Below are 19,024 nucleotides of genomic sequence, written 5' to 3' on the forward strand. Positions count from 1 at the left end.
CCCAGCTACTTGGGAGGCTGAGGCAGGAGAATGGCTTGAACCCAGGACGTGGAGGTTGCATTGAGCCAAGATCGCGCCATTGCACTCCAGCCTGAATGAGAAGAGATAGACTCCCTCTCAAAAAAAAAAAAAAAAAAAAAAAGGCCTAGATTTTCAAAAGGTGTTGCTTTGTGTGAGTCTACTTTCAGGAGGATGAGGTTTCAAGAAGACATTTCAAAACTGCTTTTTTTGTTTGTTTGTTTCAAAATTTATTTGGTCTATCAGTCAAGATCCTGGCAGGAAAGAGATGACATTGGTATTAATAGGATTTGATAAAGAGATTGTTCACAAAAATGTGGGCAATTATAGTGAAATCACAGGAGAATTGTGTGAACTCTGGTGCTAGTCATAGGAGGGTTGTTATATGAAGAGAGTCTCTTTTTTTTGTTTTGTTTTTTTGAGACAGAATCTCGCTCTGTTGCCCAGGCTAGAGTGCAGTGGCGCCATCTCTGCTCACTGCAACCTCTGCCTCCCAGGTTCAAGCAAATCTCCTGCCTCAGCCTCCCAAGTAGCTGGGATTACAGGTGCCTACCACCATGCCCGGCTAATTTTTGTATTTTTAGTAGAGATGGGGTTTCACCATGTTGGCCAGGCTGGTGTTGAACTCCTGACCTCAGGTGATCCGCCCGCGCCAGTCTCCCAAATTGCTGGGATTACAGGTGTGAGCCACTGTGCCCGTCCGAAGAGAGCCTCTTGATTGTGGGTGGATGGACCCCGCCATCCCCTCGGAAGAGACCTGTTGCCCTTCCTAATGCCCTTTTGTTTCTTTTTCTTTTTCTTTTGAGACTGAGTCTCTCTCTCTTTCTATTGCCCAGGCGGCTGGAGTGCAGTGGCGTGATCTTGGCTCACTGCAACCTCCACCTCCCGGGTTCAAATGATTCTCCTGCCCCAGCCTCCCGAGTAGCTGGGACTATAGGTGTGTGCCACCACACCTGGCTAATTTTTGTATTTTTTTAGTAGAGATGGTGTTTCACCATGTTGGCCAGGTTGGTCTCAAACTCCTGACCTCAAGTGATTCGCCCACCTTGGCCTCCCAAAGTGCTGGGATTACAGGCGTGAGCCATCGCACCCGGCCTTCCCTGTTTAATTCTTCTTAGCATCTCCACTAAACACGAACCAAGAAAGGTGATTTTTCTCTTTGTTAGAACTTCTTAGGAAAACTTCACTATTCTCTTATTCCATCTGTTTTGGGGTTGAGGAGAGCTGTTATATAAGAAGTTATTGTTAGGGTTTCTTGTATTCCTGTTGTAATATTCTCAAGCTGACATATTTGTGATAGATCAACAAAGCAGTAGGTATTTTGTACCGCTACCTAAGCAATAAAAGCAAGTATGTAATGCTGTAGTACCAGAGTTGTGGTTTTTCCCCTGCACAATATATTAACTAAGCAGAAAATTTAAAAGAACAAAGACAATAAAAGTAATGTTTGTTAGTGGTAGTTTGAGATATTTCAGGAGAGATGAGATGTGAAGAAAAGCAATGGCCATATTTAGAAAGCTGCCTCAAACCCAAGAGTATCTATTGAAGTAAACTTGATGACAGACTTTTTTCCTCTTCATGAATCATTGTATTCCTATAAAAGCGAAAATTCCTCTTCATCTAAACAAATGGCTTCAACATCTGTTTTCTTAGTTTCTCAAAAGGGTGTCTTCGGCTTGCATTTTTTTTTTAAAAGTGTTTATCTGTTTAAAATGAAATATCGTCAAAAGCAGTTTATACATCAAAATCCAAGTTGGTCTTCAGCTTGTAAGAATTAGTTGAGAATTATCTGGTGGTGATGATAGTGGTATAGGGGAAAAAAGAAATTACATTTTGTATTCTGCATAGGTAAGTTCTTCTTCCTAACCATATTCTTTAAATTTTTTTGACTTACATTTAATTTTACATGCTCTTTGGTTTGGAGGACCGATTGACTAGGAAACTTGATCGTTGAGAGCACATTCCAACGTTTTAATGCTCTGGGTTCTGAAAGTATTTTAAAAATTAGCAGCTGGAGAATTATTCTGTTGGTCCCATTGACTAGGAACTGATCTGTAGTTGGTTTGATTCTTCTCTTGCTCCCATAATCAGTTTCCTTCTACCATGTCACTAAGAGAAACACACTTATAACTGGTTCGTAAATGTTTTATGTGCTTTTCTGAAGCACTTTTTCAATTCCCAGTCTCCTGTGAATTTGTATACCCTCAATGGTGTTGGTTTTATCTTTTTTAATCTTTAATCTCTTCTTGGGTGACAGGCCACCATGCCCTTGAGCCCATCCTGCCATTTAAAAATAAAGAATGAGAAGCAGCTGAAATGCTGGCTCTTTTGCAGCTGACAGGAATCGGATCTATTGCTTAGATTCTTTATCTGGGTACAGACATGCCAGTGGTGTGTGACTTGTTCTAGCCATGCCATTTGCAGTCACAAGGTTTAAGAGGATGGGAGTAGAGGAAGTTGTCTCCAAGAGAAAGAAAGATTTTTTTTTTTGGATGTAAAGGTCAAGGAGAAAGGCTGTAGATCAGCACATGGGTTCCCACTGCAGGTCACAGGACTCCTGGCTTCTTACCACCCAGTGGAATTTCTGGGCCATGATAGAGGTGTTTGTCTTTCCGAAAAGGTTGCATAGGCTCCTCCCACCCCCATCCACCCCACAGCTGTCTGTTGTGTCTGAACAGTGGCTTGCTCTGAGGTTAAAGGTCCATGAAAACTGTGAGACATTTGATGTTATAAAATCTAATTAGTGACAAAAGCAATTAATATAATCACTTATGACTTAGTTTCTCTGGAAGGGTATACTTATCTTTATTGAATAAGTATAAATGGTAACTGCTAGCAAATGGCACCAAACCTAACATAAAATAGAACTACCCCCACCTCTCTCCTCCTCTCCAGTGCAGAAGAGAGGCAGTGAAAAGGGTGGTTATGGTTATGTAGGTGTAGAGGGCTCTAGGAGGCTCTTGTGACTTGATTGGTGTTCAGTCTCCCTGTTGAGCCCATCAACATGGCCTCAAGGAGGGGAGCTATTGCAAAGGTTTTGCCTGCTGTTTGTTAAGCCACAGCTTGTAGTTTTGGTTGCACATGACAAAGCAAGGTGCTCTCCTTTTTTGACCTTGTTCAGAGGCTTCATACAATTATTTGTATTAAGCACTAGCCACCTGTTAGGATCATTCTCATTAAAGGTCACTGTGTGGTGCCTGACTGTCTGACTATGGCAGCCTGCATCAGATTTGCTAGTGGCCCCTGGTTTGTGTGACACCTGCCAATAGTAACAGAAAGAATGGAGATCTGATAGCTCAAAGGGAACAGAAGGTACTAGAGGAGGAATGAGGAATCAGGAGAACCATGGAGCACCTGCCACTCTAGCACCATTACCATGGTTTTTGGTGCTAACTTGCCTAGTCTCCCTTTTCTCTGGCTACCCCTTCAGTGAGCTGTGCCAGGCATTTCGAAGAGTTCTGTTATTGTCTGCATGCTGATATTGCTTTGGTTTATTGATATTAATATATTGCATCCCTGTTAAGCGTTGAATTTCTTGTACCTGAAATTCCTTACATCCCCTCTGCTGAATGTCTTAGCTTCTGTCTGCTTCTCTGTGATCTCCATTGAGGTGTTCCACAGGCATATCCTATTCAGTTCCAAAACTGCCCTTGCAGTTCTGGTTGCCAACCTGTTTCCCTTCCCTGATTCCCTGTCTCAGTGAATGATGACACTGTTTACCCAGTTGTTAAGCCAGGAACATGGGTATCATTCTTGACTCCTATCTCTTCCTAATGCCTCAAATCCAGCCCAGTGCCAAGTCTTGTAGATTCCACTTGCTAAATATCTGTGATTCTCTATCTCCAGTGTCACTGCAATTATGCTGTTCAGGCCTCATTACATCTCCCTGGACACTGCCCCCCTCAAGTATTCTCCAGATGTTTTATAGCCAGAGAGAACTCTTTAAACTGCCAATCTGCTTATGCCACTCCCCAGTTTAAAGTCCTTAATGTGACTTACAAGGCCCTTCACATTTGGGCCTCTCTCCGACCCTCTCTCCATTTCCCCTGAACATTCTAGCCTCAACCATACATTTTATTTTCTTTGCCTTTGTAAAAAAAAAAAAAAAATTTGTTTTTTTAAAACTTAATTTTTTTTTTTACTCACCATTCAGCATTTCCCTGTGTTCTTTGCATCTTCACAAACACTGTTCTTCCATCCTCCTTTTCCTGTTATTCCCTATACTCACCTTCCCCTTATACATTATCTGTTTTTATGGACTTTTCTCTAACTCCTGCCCCAGGAGCCCCTGTTATGTACATGTGTGTGTATGTAGTATGTGTGTATTTTCCAATTGCCTATTTGGTTCTCTGCTCTACTGGGGGTTATGCCCTATAAGAGGGAAGGGATCATGTCTGAATCATTCACAGTTGTGTTCCCTATGACCTACGTCTAGCACATGAGAAGAGTTTAGTAAATACTGTTGGTGTTTGAATGAATGAGTTCCTTCTTGAGGTTCTAAATGACAAGAGAATATAGTGCTTCCTATAATTCATATCAAATTCTTGAGCCTTGGCCAAATTAGAGAGTGAAAATGCACAGGCTGGGTGCAATGACTTACACCTGTAATCCCAGCACTTTGGGGGGCTGAGGTGGGAGGATTGCTTGAGTCCAGGAGTTTGAGACCAGGGTAGGCAACATAGTGAGACCCTGTCTTTAAAAAAAAAAAAAAATTAGCCAGGCTTGGTGGGGTGCGCCTATAGTCCCAGCTACTTGGGAGGGTGATGTGGGAGGATTGCTTTAGCCCAGGAGGTCAAGGCTGCAGTGACCCAAGATTGCCCCAGTGCACTCCATTCTGGGTGACACAGCGAGACCCTGTTTCCAAAAAAAAGCACAAAGTTCAAAAGTGAAGGAGATTGCTTTCTTTTAAAGCAGTGAGTAGCCAAACCTCATATATCCTTTATATTGCTTCTTCATATTCTGTATCTCCATCCTAAATTGCTTTTCTCAACTTGATCTTTGTTTGATTCAAAATTTCTCTGGATTCTTCCCAGCGAAAGTATAGAGTATAATGGGACAGGAGAAAATGTGATTGATAAATGGGAATATGTCATTTGATTGATTCTTAAATATGTAGTTGACCCTTAAGCAACATGAGTTTGAACTGTGTGAGTCCACCTATACGTAAATGTTCTTCCACCTCTGCCACCCCAGAGTCAGCAAGACCAGCCCCTCCTCCTCCTCAGCCCTACTCAACATGAAGATGATGAGGATGAAGACCCTTATGATGATCTACTTCCACTTAATGAATAGTAAAGATATTTTATCTTCCTTATAATTTTCTTAGTAACTTTTTTTCTATAGTTTATTGTAAGAAACCATTTTTTTCTAGTTTATTGCCCACCTTCATATTGTAAGAAGAACAATTTTTCTCTAGTTTGTTGTTTATATGTATATAATACATATAAACATACGAAATAATGCGTTACCCGTTTATATTATTGGCAAGGTTTCTGGTCAACGGTAGACTATTAGTAGTTAAGTTCTAAGGGAGTCAAAAGTTATACATGGATTTTTGAATGCTAGGGGATTGGTGCCCCTAACCTCCGCATCGTTCAAGGGTCAACTGTATTTATTCTAGAGTCATGCCTGAACATGTGTCTACAACACATGTTTCTCTGGACAGTTGAACACATTTACATTTCCCTAAAACTAGACCGTCTTTCTCAGAAGATTTTTTTTAAGTGGGACCCCTCTGTATTTTAATCATAGCTAGCTCATAGAATCTGTTTGTTGAACTTACAGTAGAATGGAAGTGGGCAAGGGATGCCACTTTGTAAAAAAATAAAGAGTTGCTTTAAGAGGCCGTCTAGAAAGTGTGGTCATGATAGAACATAATTTAGTATTTAGCTCTGGTACTGAGCAAGGGAATTACCCTCTGAGGTACTGGGCCTAAAACGTTCTCCCTCATCTCACTTCATTTGAAGAAGGGAGTAATTATGGACACTCCAATGGCTATTTTGTCACACACTGATCCTAAGAAGGAGCTTTCTAGAGATCAGAATGCTTCTGTCAAAATGGTGACAGCACCACCTTGGTCACTGTCCAACTTCGGGTTCTCCAGACTACCAGCTGTGTGCTCTTCCAGGATTGAGCTTCAGACCAGGTGTTTAGTAATGACAAGGGACAACTTGTTAAATCTGCCATTTGTGGGAGCTGGGAGCTCAAAGTTTTCTGGTCAGATTTTCCCATGACCTTAGTTATAAAGAAAATGTTACAGATTCTAGAAAATGCCAATGTCCTTTTTAGCTGTATTACACTGATTGCAGTGCTTCAGAATTGCCCAACTTCATTATCTGAGCATAGCCAGCCTGACGCCTTCTTCTCAAATAGACAATTATGATCAATTAAGCACTTTTAGGCCTTATAGAATACTTAATTTTATTAGCCAATTATTTGTGCTTTGAAAGAGTTAATGGTAGCTACCCAAGCCATTATTAGAAATTAGAATGTCCCAAAATAGAAAGGCTATTTCCTTTGTGTGTGGCACTGCAGTGGAAAATGCCAAGCATAGTTTTTACTGAGTTAAAGGGTGAGGGAAGGCGGGGTGGGGGAGAAAGTTACATGTAAATCATTTAGCCATTAACCTAATGGGTGGGTTTATAAATCCTATTACTATAAGCCCTTTTCATTTCCACTGAGGCCTGGTGCATGCTTGATCCCACTAATGTAAAATTCATTCCGTCTAAGTGATTACTGAAGTAAGACACTTTGAGTCAATTTTAATCAGGTTGTGTGAAACTTGCTTGAGTGCTGATATTCACTAAAGCATGGACATAGTTTGGCCATGTCTTAATTAGCCCCCCTGGATGAGTTATATGAGGAGGCAGTCAGGAAGCCAAATCTCTGAGCCTTTTCACATGTACATGTTTCTGTGAGCAAAATAAACTGTAGGTAGGGGCTGAAAACACCCACCTCAAAAGCAAGGGGCAAGGACCTTTGGGTGAGTGTGTTTCTAGTCTTAATGAAAATTGTGAATGTTTAGAAATCTGAAAGTTCTATTCTTACGGTGAATTGGAGCATCCTCAATGGTACTTATATTTAAACAAGTCAGAATTTCAAGTTTGATTAAATATGTGGATCTTCTTTCTAGAAAAATGCACGTAAGCACACATTCAAATCTTTGCTGACAGTTTCAGGGGATTTTCAGATTTCTTGACCTTAGGTTAATACCTACTGCTCCAGTTTTAATTTTAGTATCTTAGGTTTTTGTTTTTTTTTTAACTGGGGATGTAATATTTAGGATTGTATAGGCTCATATTGAGCTCTTGTGTCAGTGAGTAGATTTGGTTCAAGTGTGCTTTAAGGCCAGCTCTACAAGCTGTCCACTGTCCTGTGTCAGATATAACCCGAAGAATGGCAGCAATACTTGTAAATTCAAGTGAAACATATAGGACATGAACTTCTAAACTGGAGGTTGGAGTGGAAGAGGAATGGAGAATAAGAATGTTGTGAAAGGAAGGTTTCTTTAAAGGTGAAAACTGAGTTCTTAAAAGTCAGCATGTAAAGTGGGTTTTTAAGAATCCACAGGATGAATAAATAGTCATGCTGGGGACAAGAAATTATAAGACACGTTATAAGACAGGGAAGAAATTCACTTTTCCTTTCACACATTCAAAGGCATAGTTTGTAGTATTTTAAGTTTTGGGATCAAAATAATAGCCCTGTCAAACTGTAGGGCAATAATGGAGAGATACTCATAAATCGTATTAAATTTGTCTTTTTGGGAGGAGAAGCCTTTCAGAAATTGTTGTTTATTCAGTGTGTTTTATATTCTTCATACATGAGCTACCAGAAGGTCTAGGTTGTAAATTAAGGATTTAAAACAAAATCAGTTTATCTGGAAACTATAGTTGTATGGGAGAGGTACACTTATAGTCAAGTTTATAATTAATGGGCCTTTGTCATTGGAATAGAAATTCTTTTCTCTTGAGTGAATATTTGTTTATATAACATGCATTGTGTTTGAAGGTGGGATCAAAACTGATTCACTCTTCATTTCTTGCATGGAAAAAGCCAGCATTTAAATGTGTACTGTGTGTGGGCTTAATTGCTGCTTTTTGTAACCAACTTTAGGGTCCTGTTGTTGTGGAGATGCACTTACTGATCGATAATGGTTTGCTCTTCTCAAGCTGGACCACTAGGAGTTTTCCTCCTTTTACTAGAGCCTAAAAAATAAATATTTATTGAATTATTACTTTGTACCAGGCATTTCGTTAGGTTTAATGCCCATGATATGATCTCTGCCTATAATTTGCTTATGGTCTCTTAATCTTACCTTTTGTAAGAGAGTGGTATGTTGTGGTATGCACAGAGTACTTTGGGGGATACATAGGACTAGGATATTCGTTAATATCATTCGGTTGGGGAGTCTCGAGAAGGCTTTTCTGACAGTATTAAGTTCCTTGTGAAATAAGTAGATGTTAGGTAATAATAACCCCTAACATTTATTGAGCTCTTATGTCCCAGAGACCATACAAAACAAAGTACATACATTGTTAAATTTAATGCTCACAGTAGCCCTATTAGGAAGCTTCAGTTGCTATCTCCATTTTACAGTTGAGGAATTGGAAGGGTAGAGAGGTTATATTGTTTGCCTGAGGTCATCGCACAGCTTATTAGCAGTGCTATTAGGCTTTGAACCCAGGTAGCCTATATTAGAGTTTTCCAGAGAAACAGAGCCATTAGGAGAGGTGGGGTGTGTGTGTGTGTGTGTGTGAAACAGAGCCATTAGGAGAGGTGGGGTGAGTGTGTGTGTGTGTGTGTGTGTGTGTGTGTGTGTGTGTGTGTGACATTTATTGTGGAGGCTGTCAAGTCTGAAATGTGTAGGGCAGGCCGGCAGCCCAGGGAAGAGTTGATGTTTCAGCTACAGTTCGAAAGCAGTCTGCAGCAGAATTCCTTCTCCCTTGAGAGACCTCAATCTTTTTCTTTTAGGGCCATCAACTGATTTGATGGGGCCCGCTCACACTGTGGTGGATATACTGCTGTACTCAAAGTCAACTGATTTAAATGTTAATCTCATTTAAAAAAAATACCTTTACAGTGACATCTAGACTGGTGTTTGACCAAATATCTGGGTACCGTGACTTAGCCAAGTTGACACATAAAATTAACCATCACACAGCCTAACTTCTCAACTCACATTTTTAACCACTTGGGGAAAGAGCATGTAAAAACACAGAAGCAAGAAGAAAAGCATAGCCTGTTTAATGAACCTAAAATATTTTGAGAGGGCTGGTTTGAAGGTGCATGTAGGAAGTGTTAGAAGATGAGATAGGCCTCAACTAGATGAGTCTCAAGGACAGGCTCAGGGGTTTGAATTTTATTTCAAGAAGTACATTTTATTATAGAAAGAACACTGGCAAAGTGTGAAGATTGGCTTGGGAGGTAGTGATGCTAGAGACAAGTAGGCCAAGAGAGTGATGGGTGTCTGAAGGAAGGACATGGGAATGCAGAAAAGGTGCCACATTGGAAAGATGCAGTATAGTTAGTGTAGCATATGTGGGCTCATTGGATTAGAAAGGAAACCATTTGGGGCCAGGCGCGGTGGCTCATGCCTGTAATCCCAGCACTTTGGGAAGCCGAGGAAGGTGGCTCACCTGAGGTCGGGAGTTCCAGGCCAACCTGGCCAACATGGTGAAACCCCGTCTCTACTAAAAATACAAAAATTAGCTGGGCGTGGTGGCGCCTGCCTGTAATCCCAGCTACTTGGGAGGCTGAGGCAGGAGAATTGCTTGAACCTGGAAGGTAGAGTTTGCAGTGAGCCGAGATCGTGCCACTGCACTCCCAGCCTGGGCGACAGAGCAAGACTCCATCTCAAAAAAAAAAAAAAATAATAATAAAATAAAAGATAGAAAGGAAACCAGTCCTTGGTTCTGGTTGAAGGTTTCTGGAGGGGCCAGTTATCATGTTTGGAGCTGGTTAAGGGTTTGGAGGAGATGGGTGGGATTTAGAATGAATGCTTATGGGACCAACAGTTGAATGTGTGCCTGGATAGAGAAAACGCTGTCATCAGTGTGTATCACTGATTCTCAACCGGTGCAGTTTTGCTCTTCCTAGGAAGTGCTTGACAATATCTGGACACAATTTTGGTTGTCACAGCTGGAGAGAAGGAGAGCACACGGCATATGTGTGTACTCATACTACTGAAATCTAGTGGGTAGGGGCTAGGGATGCTGCTAAACATCCCACAATAGACACAGGATAGCTCCTTATAATAAATAATTATTCAGCCTAAAATGTTAATAGTACTGAAGTTGAGAAATCTTGATATATATGTAGATGTGTATATATACCCCCGAAGTGTGGAAAAGAGATCTCAACAGGTGTTGGATGTTATTATGTATTTTAAATGTACCCACTCACATTAAGTGCATAAAGATGTATCCAGACAACTTGTGAGAACTTACGTGTTTCTAGTTATTTTACAACCACATAGCCCTCAAAAGCAACCTAGAATATGGAAATATATCCTCACAACGCTAATTATCCTTGTTAGGTACACTAGTACTTCCTTTTCCTAATACTGAAGAAGTAAATGGGATTGAAATACAAACCAACCAAATATAATGAAGAGATATTTCTACATGTCAAAGTTGGATTCTAGATTTTTAGACCTGTGAGGAATCTCAACCTCTTCATTTTATAAATGAGGATATTGAGACCTAGAAAGGGAAACCAACTTGGTCCCAAATCACTTAGCTGGTAATTGGCAGTTTAAACAAGTGCTCTGATTTCAGACCCTAGACTTAAAAAAAAAAAAAAAAAAAAAAAAAAAACACCACGAATATTTGTATAACATTTTATCTTTGCAAAGCACTTTTTAAGCCTGTGGTTCTTTTTATTCTTACCTAGCTCAGGGAACAAGGTGGTAATATCACCCCAATATTAGAGAAAGTAAAACTAAGGTTTAAAGGCAGTAAGTAGCCCAGTATCACAGAAGTGTTAAGTAGTGAAGACAGAAAGTACCATGCTTATTAAATCCATAGCCCATATTTCTTGAACATTTTTAGAGAAGACACAAATCTAAGAATAACAGAGAATAGGAAAAAGACAATCTAATAGAATAAGGAGGAAATAAATGTTCATCAAGTGGGAGAACTGAGTAGCACTGAGTCCTGCTTGGCAGTTGCTGAAATTTGGAATGTGGAATGCTTAGGTAATGGTTGGATTATCAAATATCATAATATTTATATTAATATTTCACCTGCCTTTCTCTTTCCTAGCCTTCAAAACCATTTATATTTTACTACCCCTGTTATGCTAATGTATTGTTTAATTTCCAGTTTATTTCTAATTTTATATCATTGGTAATGGAAGAATCCTAAAGCCATTGAGATTTCAGTTGTCATTCTCTTTTTGCATTATTTGTTTAGAATTTCACCTTACTCAACATTTTCTTAACTTGTAGGATTTTCTTTGTGTTTAATATCTGCATCATACACCAAAGTGGGTTTCTCGTTAATAAGTAATACTATAGTAGACATGTTTTCGGAATAGGACCTTGAAACTTTTTTTTTAAGCTGTGGAAAGCTGGTGTTTTCTCTCTATTGTTTAGTATTAATAAATACTCTTTTAGTCTGTAATAGCATCTGAAAACACTTCATAACCTTTGGATGCATTGTAATACAACAGTATTCTATTTTAACAAGATACAAAGACTCAGGTGTTATCCTGAACTTATTAGGAGAACCTACAAATACACATCTTAGTAGTAGTTGGTCTTAGGTTGTTGCTGTTGTTAACCTTGGCACACACAAAAAACATCTTTCTGCTTAGTAAACCATATCGTGGGTATATTCATGAACACATTATTTTCTTTAGAAAACAATTTTTGATACACATCTAAATTTCCTTTCTAGTTCCCACTACCCTTTTCCAGCTTTCAGAAGCTCAGACTGGGGTTAAAATTCCTTTTCGTATTATTTTAATTATTGCTCTCCCCACCTCCACCCCTTTCCTGTTTCCCCCTCCTCTTTTCCCCTAACGGCACTGTTCTGCAAAGCCTGCAATGATTGATATGATGGCAGTGCTGTCATTCTTTTTAACCAAAAAAAAGTCATTTTTGTTCTAGTTATTTTAATAGAGTCCCATTAAAGATGTATTGCTGACTGAAATATCGGCGTGAAGGGCTCTCACTGAGCTGAGCCCAGGAATTAAGAAGTCAGGAAATCGGCTGCTGCATTGCAAGAGAGCCTTGTGTGACACCGAGTCTCCTGATTGGGGAGATCATTACTGCTATTATGACTCGACTTGCGTAGGAATTTTAAATTCCATCTGAATGTCAGTAATAACCCTCTTAGCAAATTATCCTGAATAAAATCACGAAGGCATTTTATATAATAGGTGTTGAATTACTGGATAGATTTGCTAATTAAATACTCTTTGTTCTGCTGCAGTTGACATTACAGGGTAAGATCTTGAACAATTATTCTCAACAGCTGTACTTTGTTAAGGGAAAAATTAACCACAAAGTTTATTTTTTTATACTTGAAGTTGGCAGATTTTTGAAATGTGCTTGAAAAAATTCCATCATCCAATTGGTAATGAGTAGATAAATATGCAGGTGTTGCTGTGAAATCAGATAACTGCAGACTGCCTTATTAATGAATTTAGCAAGCCTTTATAGCCCTGTTTTCTAGCCGTTAGCACTTACAAAATGATTTTCTGTCAGAATGGGCAGCTTTAATATTACACTTGTCACTTCAAAGTGAACTTATGAATGGTCATCTTGTAATCATTGTACCTTGTGTCTAGTAGACCTTTCTGGGTACTTGTGGCTATTTTTAAAATGTGTTTCTTCAATGGGGAAAATACCTGTAATGTATAAGTGTTTGATTGTTGACTTCTAGAACATTTATGTGGTATGAGGTTTTTTTTTGTTTTTTGTTTTTTTTTTGAGAAGGTAGTGGGACATAATGAAAAGAAAGTGAAACATAAAGTCCAGCTTCTGGATCAAGCTTTTGGGCAAAATCTCAGAGCCTAATTTTCCTCATTTGTCAGTTGGGATTTATAATACTGTGTACCCCTTAGGATTATTCACTTAGCATTCTATAAATATTTATTAACAGCTCCCATGTACCAGGCCCTCTGGTAGATAGTAAGAATTTGGTAGCTCCCTGAGTAGATAACATCTGAGCCCTCCCCAGTGAGCAGTTTGAATTGAGGGCTGGACTTGAGGGCAGCTTTGGAGTGTTTCTGCTCATTAGCACTTGGATAAGCATTGGACTAGAGAGGTCACTGTGATACCCACCATCTAGAACTGCTTAGTGAAGAAACATGAGAGGTTAGGGGTCGGACTGGTTGTGGGTTGTCTTGTATAGAATGGGCTGAAGAGTTGACAAACTGTGGTGAGGACCTTGAACCTGAGACGGAACATTATCATCAGCTGCTAGTGAGGCCCACTGAAAAGATGGTGAGGTCCACAGAAATCGGTACAACCTCTATAGAGAGCTATTGGGTTATATTTATTTTAAAAATTTGAAACATAACAACCTTTGACCCAGCACACCCACTTGTAGTAATTTATCTTGTTACTGGCAGATTTGTAAATTACGTATGTATAGGGATTGTTTGTTGAAGTATGGTTGTAACGGTAAAGAGTAGAAACAACCTATATGTTCATTAATAGAACACTAGTTAAATAGATTATGTTCTATTTATACAGTGGGGTACTATGTAGTCATTAAAAAAGAATAAGGCAGCTCTTTATGTGTGAATTTGAAATAACCTCTAGGATAAGTGCTAGGTGAAAAAAGCAGTTGCGGCATACTCTATAGTTTACCATTTCTGCAAAAAAAGACATCCACCAAAAGATTTCTGCCACCAAAGAGAAAATTGTTTTGGTAGCAGTCCTCAGGTTATGCATGGCAATGGTTGTGAGTTGGTGGCAGGATGGAGTAGGGGTGGATGATGGATCTGAAAGGTGAAGGTTGCCAGTTCACATTGAAGGTACACTCAGGGATGACATAGTAGATTTGGTTCATGTTGTGAAACAAGAGTAGAAGAAATTGGCTATTGAATATGTGGAGTTGTAGTAAAAGGTTGACAAACTGCTCCTCAGGTATTTTATTGAGGTAACAGTTACGTTATGGTGTTGTCCATTGTGATGAAGAAAGCTAAGCCTAGCTAACTGTAAGAGGCAGGGGTAAAGAGGACTCTTGATAAGTAATTCTGTCCTCACTGTGATTAATTTGCCTTGGGTTGGTCTCATTATTGCCCTTTCCCTAAAGGAATTGTCAAATATTCTCCCACAATGCATTTCCCTATAATTTAAATGTTAAACAATGAAGATGAAGTTGGGGAGAGTGACTGTTTTTTATGTTAGCTGAATTTTAGTGTCTAGTGGAAAAGTAATTGGGATTACTACAGGACCTATCAGTCACCTGGCAAACAGTTTTTTGAGTTCCTATTACAGTGAAGTCTGCACTTAGGCACAAACATGTGGTCTGACCTCCAGGAGCTTGTAGTCTAGTTTGGGGTGGGTAGGTGGGAGCTAATAACGTAAAGCATCATTCAGGTACTAGTAAAATAATTCAAACACAGATGAGAGGAGAGAGACAGGTATGGGCTGGGCCAGTCAGCTCATGCAGGAAGGATTTGAGCTGAGGGTTGTAAAATTCAATGATAGGAAAAGGACTAGGGAAGGAATTCCGGGTAGGAGACACACTGCATGAGTGAAGGCATGAAAAGATGAGTCTGTACACAGTTAACTGTTGGAAGACTGGGAGATTTATTCTGTCCAGCAAGAGGATCTATGTAAAAGAATAACAGGCCATACAAGTGGAACAGTGGTTTAGGTGCAGTTGCAGAATTTGTTCTTGACCTTGTAGGCATCGGAGAGGCATTGAAAACATTCAGGAGATTGGTAATGATATTCAGGGTGAGTTGATGAGACCTAAAGCCAGTAGAGACGCGAGTTGGTTCATCCTCAGTGACAACCTCATTGCCATGGAGTCAGGAGCTTTCCACCTTGCAGCCGGCCCTGCTCAGCATGTTAGCTTGCACCCTAGGCATGGCCCTTCATGGCCACCGTGATGGTTGCCACTGCTCCAAGCAGCCCTCAGTCTAAAAAGGTAGTCCCCCACCGCCTGCCCCCTCAAACCAGGAAGGAAAACCTTTCAGAGAAGCATCCTACAGGAATTCTCCTTACGTTTAATTGGCCAGGATTCTGTTCACATGCTCACGCCTAAACTGATCATTGTTTCCAGAATGGAATTGCCATGATTATCTTAGGCCAATGGTCCTTAAGCCAGCTTGCAATGTAAGAAAACTGTTGGGGCCAGATATTGTTTTTTTTTTTTTTTTAAGATCCCCAGGTGATTCCACTGTACAGTCAGTATTAAAACCACTGGCTTAGCCTCATCAGAATTCACCACCATTCACCACCCCCCAGGTAGGAGAAAGGGCTTCCTTGTCTAAGAACATAATATTAATACAACGAACATCTGAACAAAACTGGGAGATAGTAATAAAGGGGAGAGGGCAATAAAAAATGGAAAGTAATGGGTAGATATAAAAGATACTCTAAAGGCAGGATTTACAAAGCTCTGTAATAGGGAAGACGAGAAAGAAATGACACCATGAAGCTTGAGCTTAGTTGACAAGGAGGACTATTGAAGTAGGAGAAAGAAATATAAATGAAGTAAATCTTTATTTGGTCTATTGGAAAAGTGACCTCAGCTTTAGGCTGATGCTTTGAAAGATGGGTGATAGCAGAGAGGCAATAGCATGGAGTGACTAAGACCCCATACTCGAGTCAGAATGCTTGGGTTCATATCCTTGTTTTGTCATTCTAGGACACTAATTTCTCTTTGTCTTTTGGCATCTAACAAGAGAGGATATTAATAGTAGCTACCCCTTGGAGATCTAGGGGAATGAAATGAGAAAATGCACAAGGTGTTCCTTGCACAGCATCTAGCACATGTATTTTAAACACCCCCCCCCCCCACACACACACACTTTCTCTCTGAGTCCTAATTATGTCATATTACTATTTTTTAAGAGGCTGTTTGTTAAATATGTGTTACTTCTGATTTGGCTCAAAATAATTTATATCAGTTTTTATTTCTATCCACGTTGTAATCTAAATATCTCTGATCTGTAGCTATATGGGCCTGGGGACAGACCTATCAACAGATATCCATGTTCGTCTTAATTCACTGAATGTTTCTTGAGCCCCACCTTTTTACTGGGTACTGGGGTAGCTCCAGGCAATATAGTGAAAATCCATCTACTCTCTTTCTTCAATGAATTTAGTCTAGAGAAGAATTTTAAATGTAGTGGTGCTTTTTTTTTGCTTTTTAAGATCCGGAATACCATGAATAAGAATTGCCAGATTTGAAATGCTTTGTTAAGCTTTTTTTAGGCATGCAGTTCTATTTAAGTATTAGTAATGAGAATAGTTTGCTTTTTTGCCATGTTATAGAGATATTTTATTGTGTGTGTGTTAAACATATATATGTATATATATGCATGCATATCTCTGGCTCAGAGTCAGCATAGAGGCAAACTTAGATTACATTGATGTTACTGTTATTTTAAGGGCTGTTGTTAGAAAACCTTCAAGAGCTTTAGAAATACATGGAAATGGCAAATCATTGAGAGTTACCTATCTCTATGTGCTTCTATTTATGTCTTTATAATTGTGTAACTTATTAATCTTGACTTTTGTTTCATTTAGATTTTGATGCATACGAAAGAGATGGTACAAAAGGTAATGTTGAGCATTTTCATTGTGTAAAACTTAAATATCATAACTGGTAACGTTTTTGTATTCAAGGAAAATTGTAACCCAAACAGACTGGAAATTGCTTCTTAGGTTGCCTAGTTTAACATTTATAATCCTTCCTAATGGATTACAGCTTTTTTCTTTTACCAGTGCTGATATGATCTAGCCCCTGCTTGAAGCCTATATGTGAGTGTTTCAAACAAATTAGTAACAGTGCTAATTAGAGTTTATTTCCAGGCCTTTATACTGTATGTGCTCTAGTGTTGTTTGTTATGATTGATTTTTTTTGGCACTCTTCATGTTCTACTAAATACTGTTTGCAACTGTATTAAGAATTTAATATGGATTTGTGCCCCTGAATTTATAGAATCCATTATGTTTCCGCTTCTTAAATTGCCATGACCACTAAGCATGTGGTACAGTGGATAAATATAGACCCCATTTCCTAGTCTTTTATTCTCTTTTTTCTCATTATTTAATTTGGTATTTTGTTTCAGTTGAAACTAGACACAATTCCCCTTCCACTCCACTCTCTGTTTTAAGAAAATTTGAGAGATTTTCTTGATGTCAGGTTGCTTTCCTTTCTGGTTTATAGGGGCTTAATCTTTAATTGTATACCCTGACAATAAATAATAATTAACATAAACTTTTGAAAAGTCTGTGGAGCCTGTAATTTCTGTAGTATGGAAGATCTTTAGTTTCATTGTATGTAATGGTCACTGTGTTTTTGTTAATTTTTATAATTTTTGCTTTTCATCAGATGAATCTTGAAGTTATTTATGGAGATACAGATTCAATTATGATAAACACCAATAGCACCAATCTGGAAGAAGTATTTAAGTTGGGAAACAAGGTGAGATAATTTTATGAAATTATCTGCTTTACCTATTTTTGTGAATTCTGTTTCTAACATGGAACACTATAAATTCATGTGTATATGAATGTGTGTGCTTCTGAAAATAATAAACTTGGTGTCTCTCAATTCTTCTATTTTTCTGTCTTTCTTTATTATTTTTTTCTGAGACAGGGTCTCACTCTGTCACCCAGGCTTGAGTGCAGTGGTGCAATCAGGGCTTGCTGAAGCGTTGACCTCCTGGGCTGAAGTGATCCTCCCGCCTCAGCCTCCCGAGTAGCTGGGACCACAGGCACTCGCCACCATGCCCAGCTAATTAAAAAACAATTTTTTTTGTAGAGATTTTTTTTGCCCAGGCTGGTTTTGAACTCCTGGGTTCAAGCGATCCTCCCACCTTAGCCTCCCAAAGTTCTGGGATTACAGGCATGAGCCACCATGCCCAATCCTCTTTTTTTTTTTTAGGTCTTGTTTTGTTTTGTTTGTTTGTTTTGACACATAGTCTCGCTCTGTGGCCAGGCTGGAGTGCAGTGGCGTGATCTCGGCTCACTGCAACCTCCGACTCCCTGCTTCAAGCAATTCTACTGCCTCATCCTCCTGAGTAGCTGGGATTACAGGCATGCACCATCACGCCCCCCTAATTTTTGTATTTTTAGTAGAGACGGGGTTTCACCATGTTGGCCAGGATGGTCTTGATCTTCTGACCTTGTGATCCACCTGCCTTGGACTCCCAAGTGCTGGGATTACAGGCATGAGCCACCGCGCCTGGCCCCCTCTTGTTTTTGATTCCTATTCCAGCTGTTTGTTTCGAGGGTGAAATTCAAAGGTTTTTTTTTTTTTTCTTTAAATGGTAGATACATTTTTCCTTTGAAAACAGTCTAAGTGTTATATGTTTAAGATGTGTTCACGTTAGTACTTGCTACATTGTGATTCATATGTCTGGTAGGATTCAGGTGCATTTTATACATAAATACCTACATACATACATATACACTCACAACTGTGATTTTTACAGGAGTACTTAAAATATATTTGAAAAGTCAAGGGGACATTTAAAAATAATCATTTGTAGCCTCTTAATAGCAATTTGCAATCGCAATTCACAGTGTTTTAGAAACACTTGCTATGTTAAGATGTTGTCCCCATGAACTAAAACTAAGATGTCATCTTACAAACTAACAACTTCCTATCTTTCCCTCCTGGAATATGTGGAATTTGAATGGTAGTCTTCACTTGACAGCAAGCCTGGCACATTGTACTCATACTGGGCCTTGAAAAGTTGAGTATTTTCCCTGGAGGTGATGTTCTGTGCCTTGACCCTGTCAGAAAGAGCAGAGGACTCTTTATTTGTTCAGCATGTAGTTGTTTGCTTATAGTCAAGGTGTTAA

General features: G+C 39.3%; 1 protein-coding gene across 10 annotated transcripts in view; it reads left to right on the forward strand.

Moving 5' to 3' along the window:
- Window positions 1-19,024, forward strand: part of POLA1 (DNA polymerase alpha 1, catalytic subunit) — a 301,623-nt gene that overhangs the window by 97,839 nt on the left and 184,760 nt on the right. For all 10 annotated transcript variants that reach the window (XM_016943107.4, XM_054676577.2, XM_063803909.1 and 7 more), the window contains 2 exons: window positions 16,739-16,771; window positions 17,547-17,639. In XM_016943107.4, the coding sequence (XP_016798596.1) occupies window positions 16,739-16,771; window positions 17,547-17,639 (126 nt within the window). The remainder of the gene's footprint in view (window positions 1-16,738; window positions 16,772-17,546; window positions 17,640-19,024) is intronic.

This window comes from Pan troglodytes, chromosome X, assembly GCF_028858775.2.
Source record: "Pan troglodytes isolate AG18354 chromosome X, NHGRI_mPanTro3-v2.0_pri, whole genome shotgun sequence".
NCBI classification, from domain to species: domain Eukaryota; kingdom Metazoa; phylum Chordata; class Mammalia; order Primates; family Hominidae; genus Pan; species Pan troglodytes.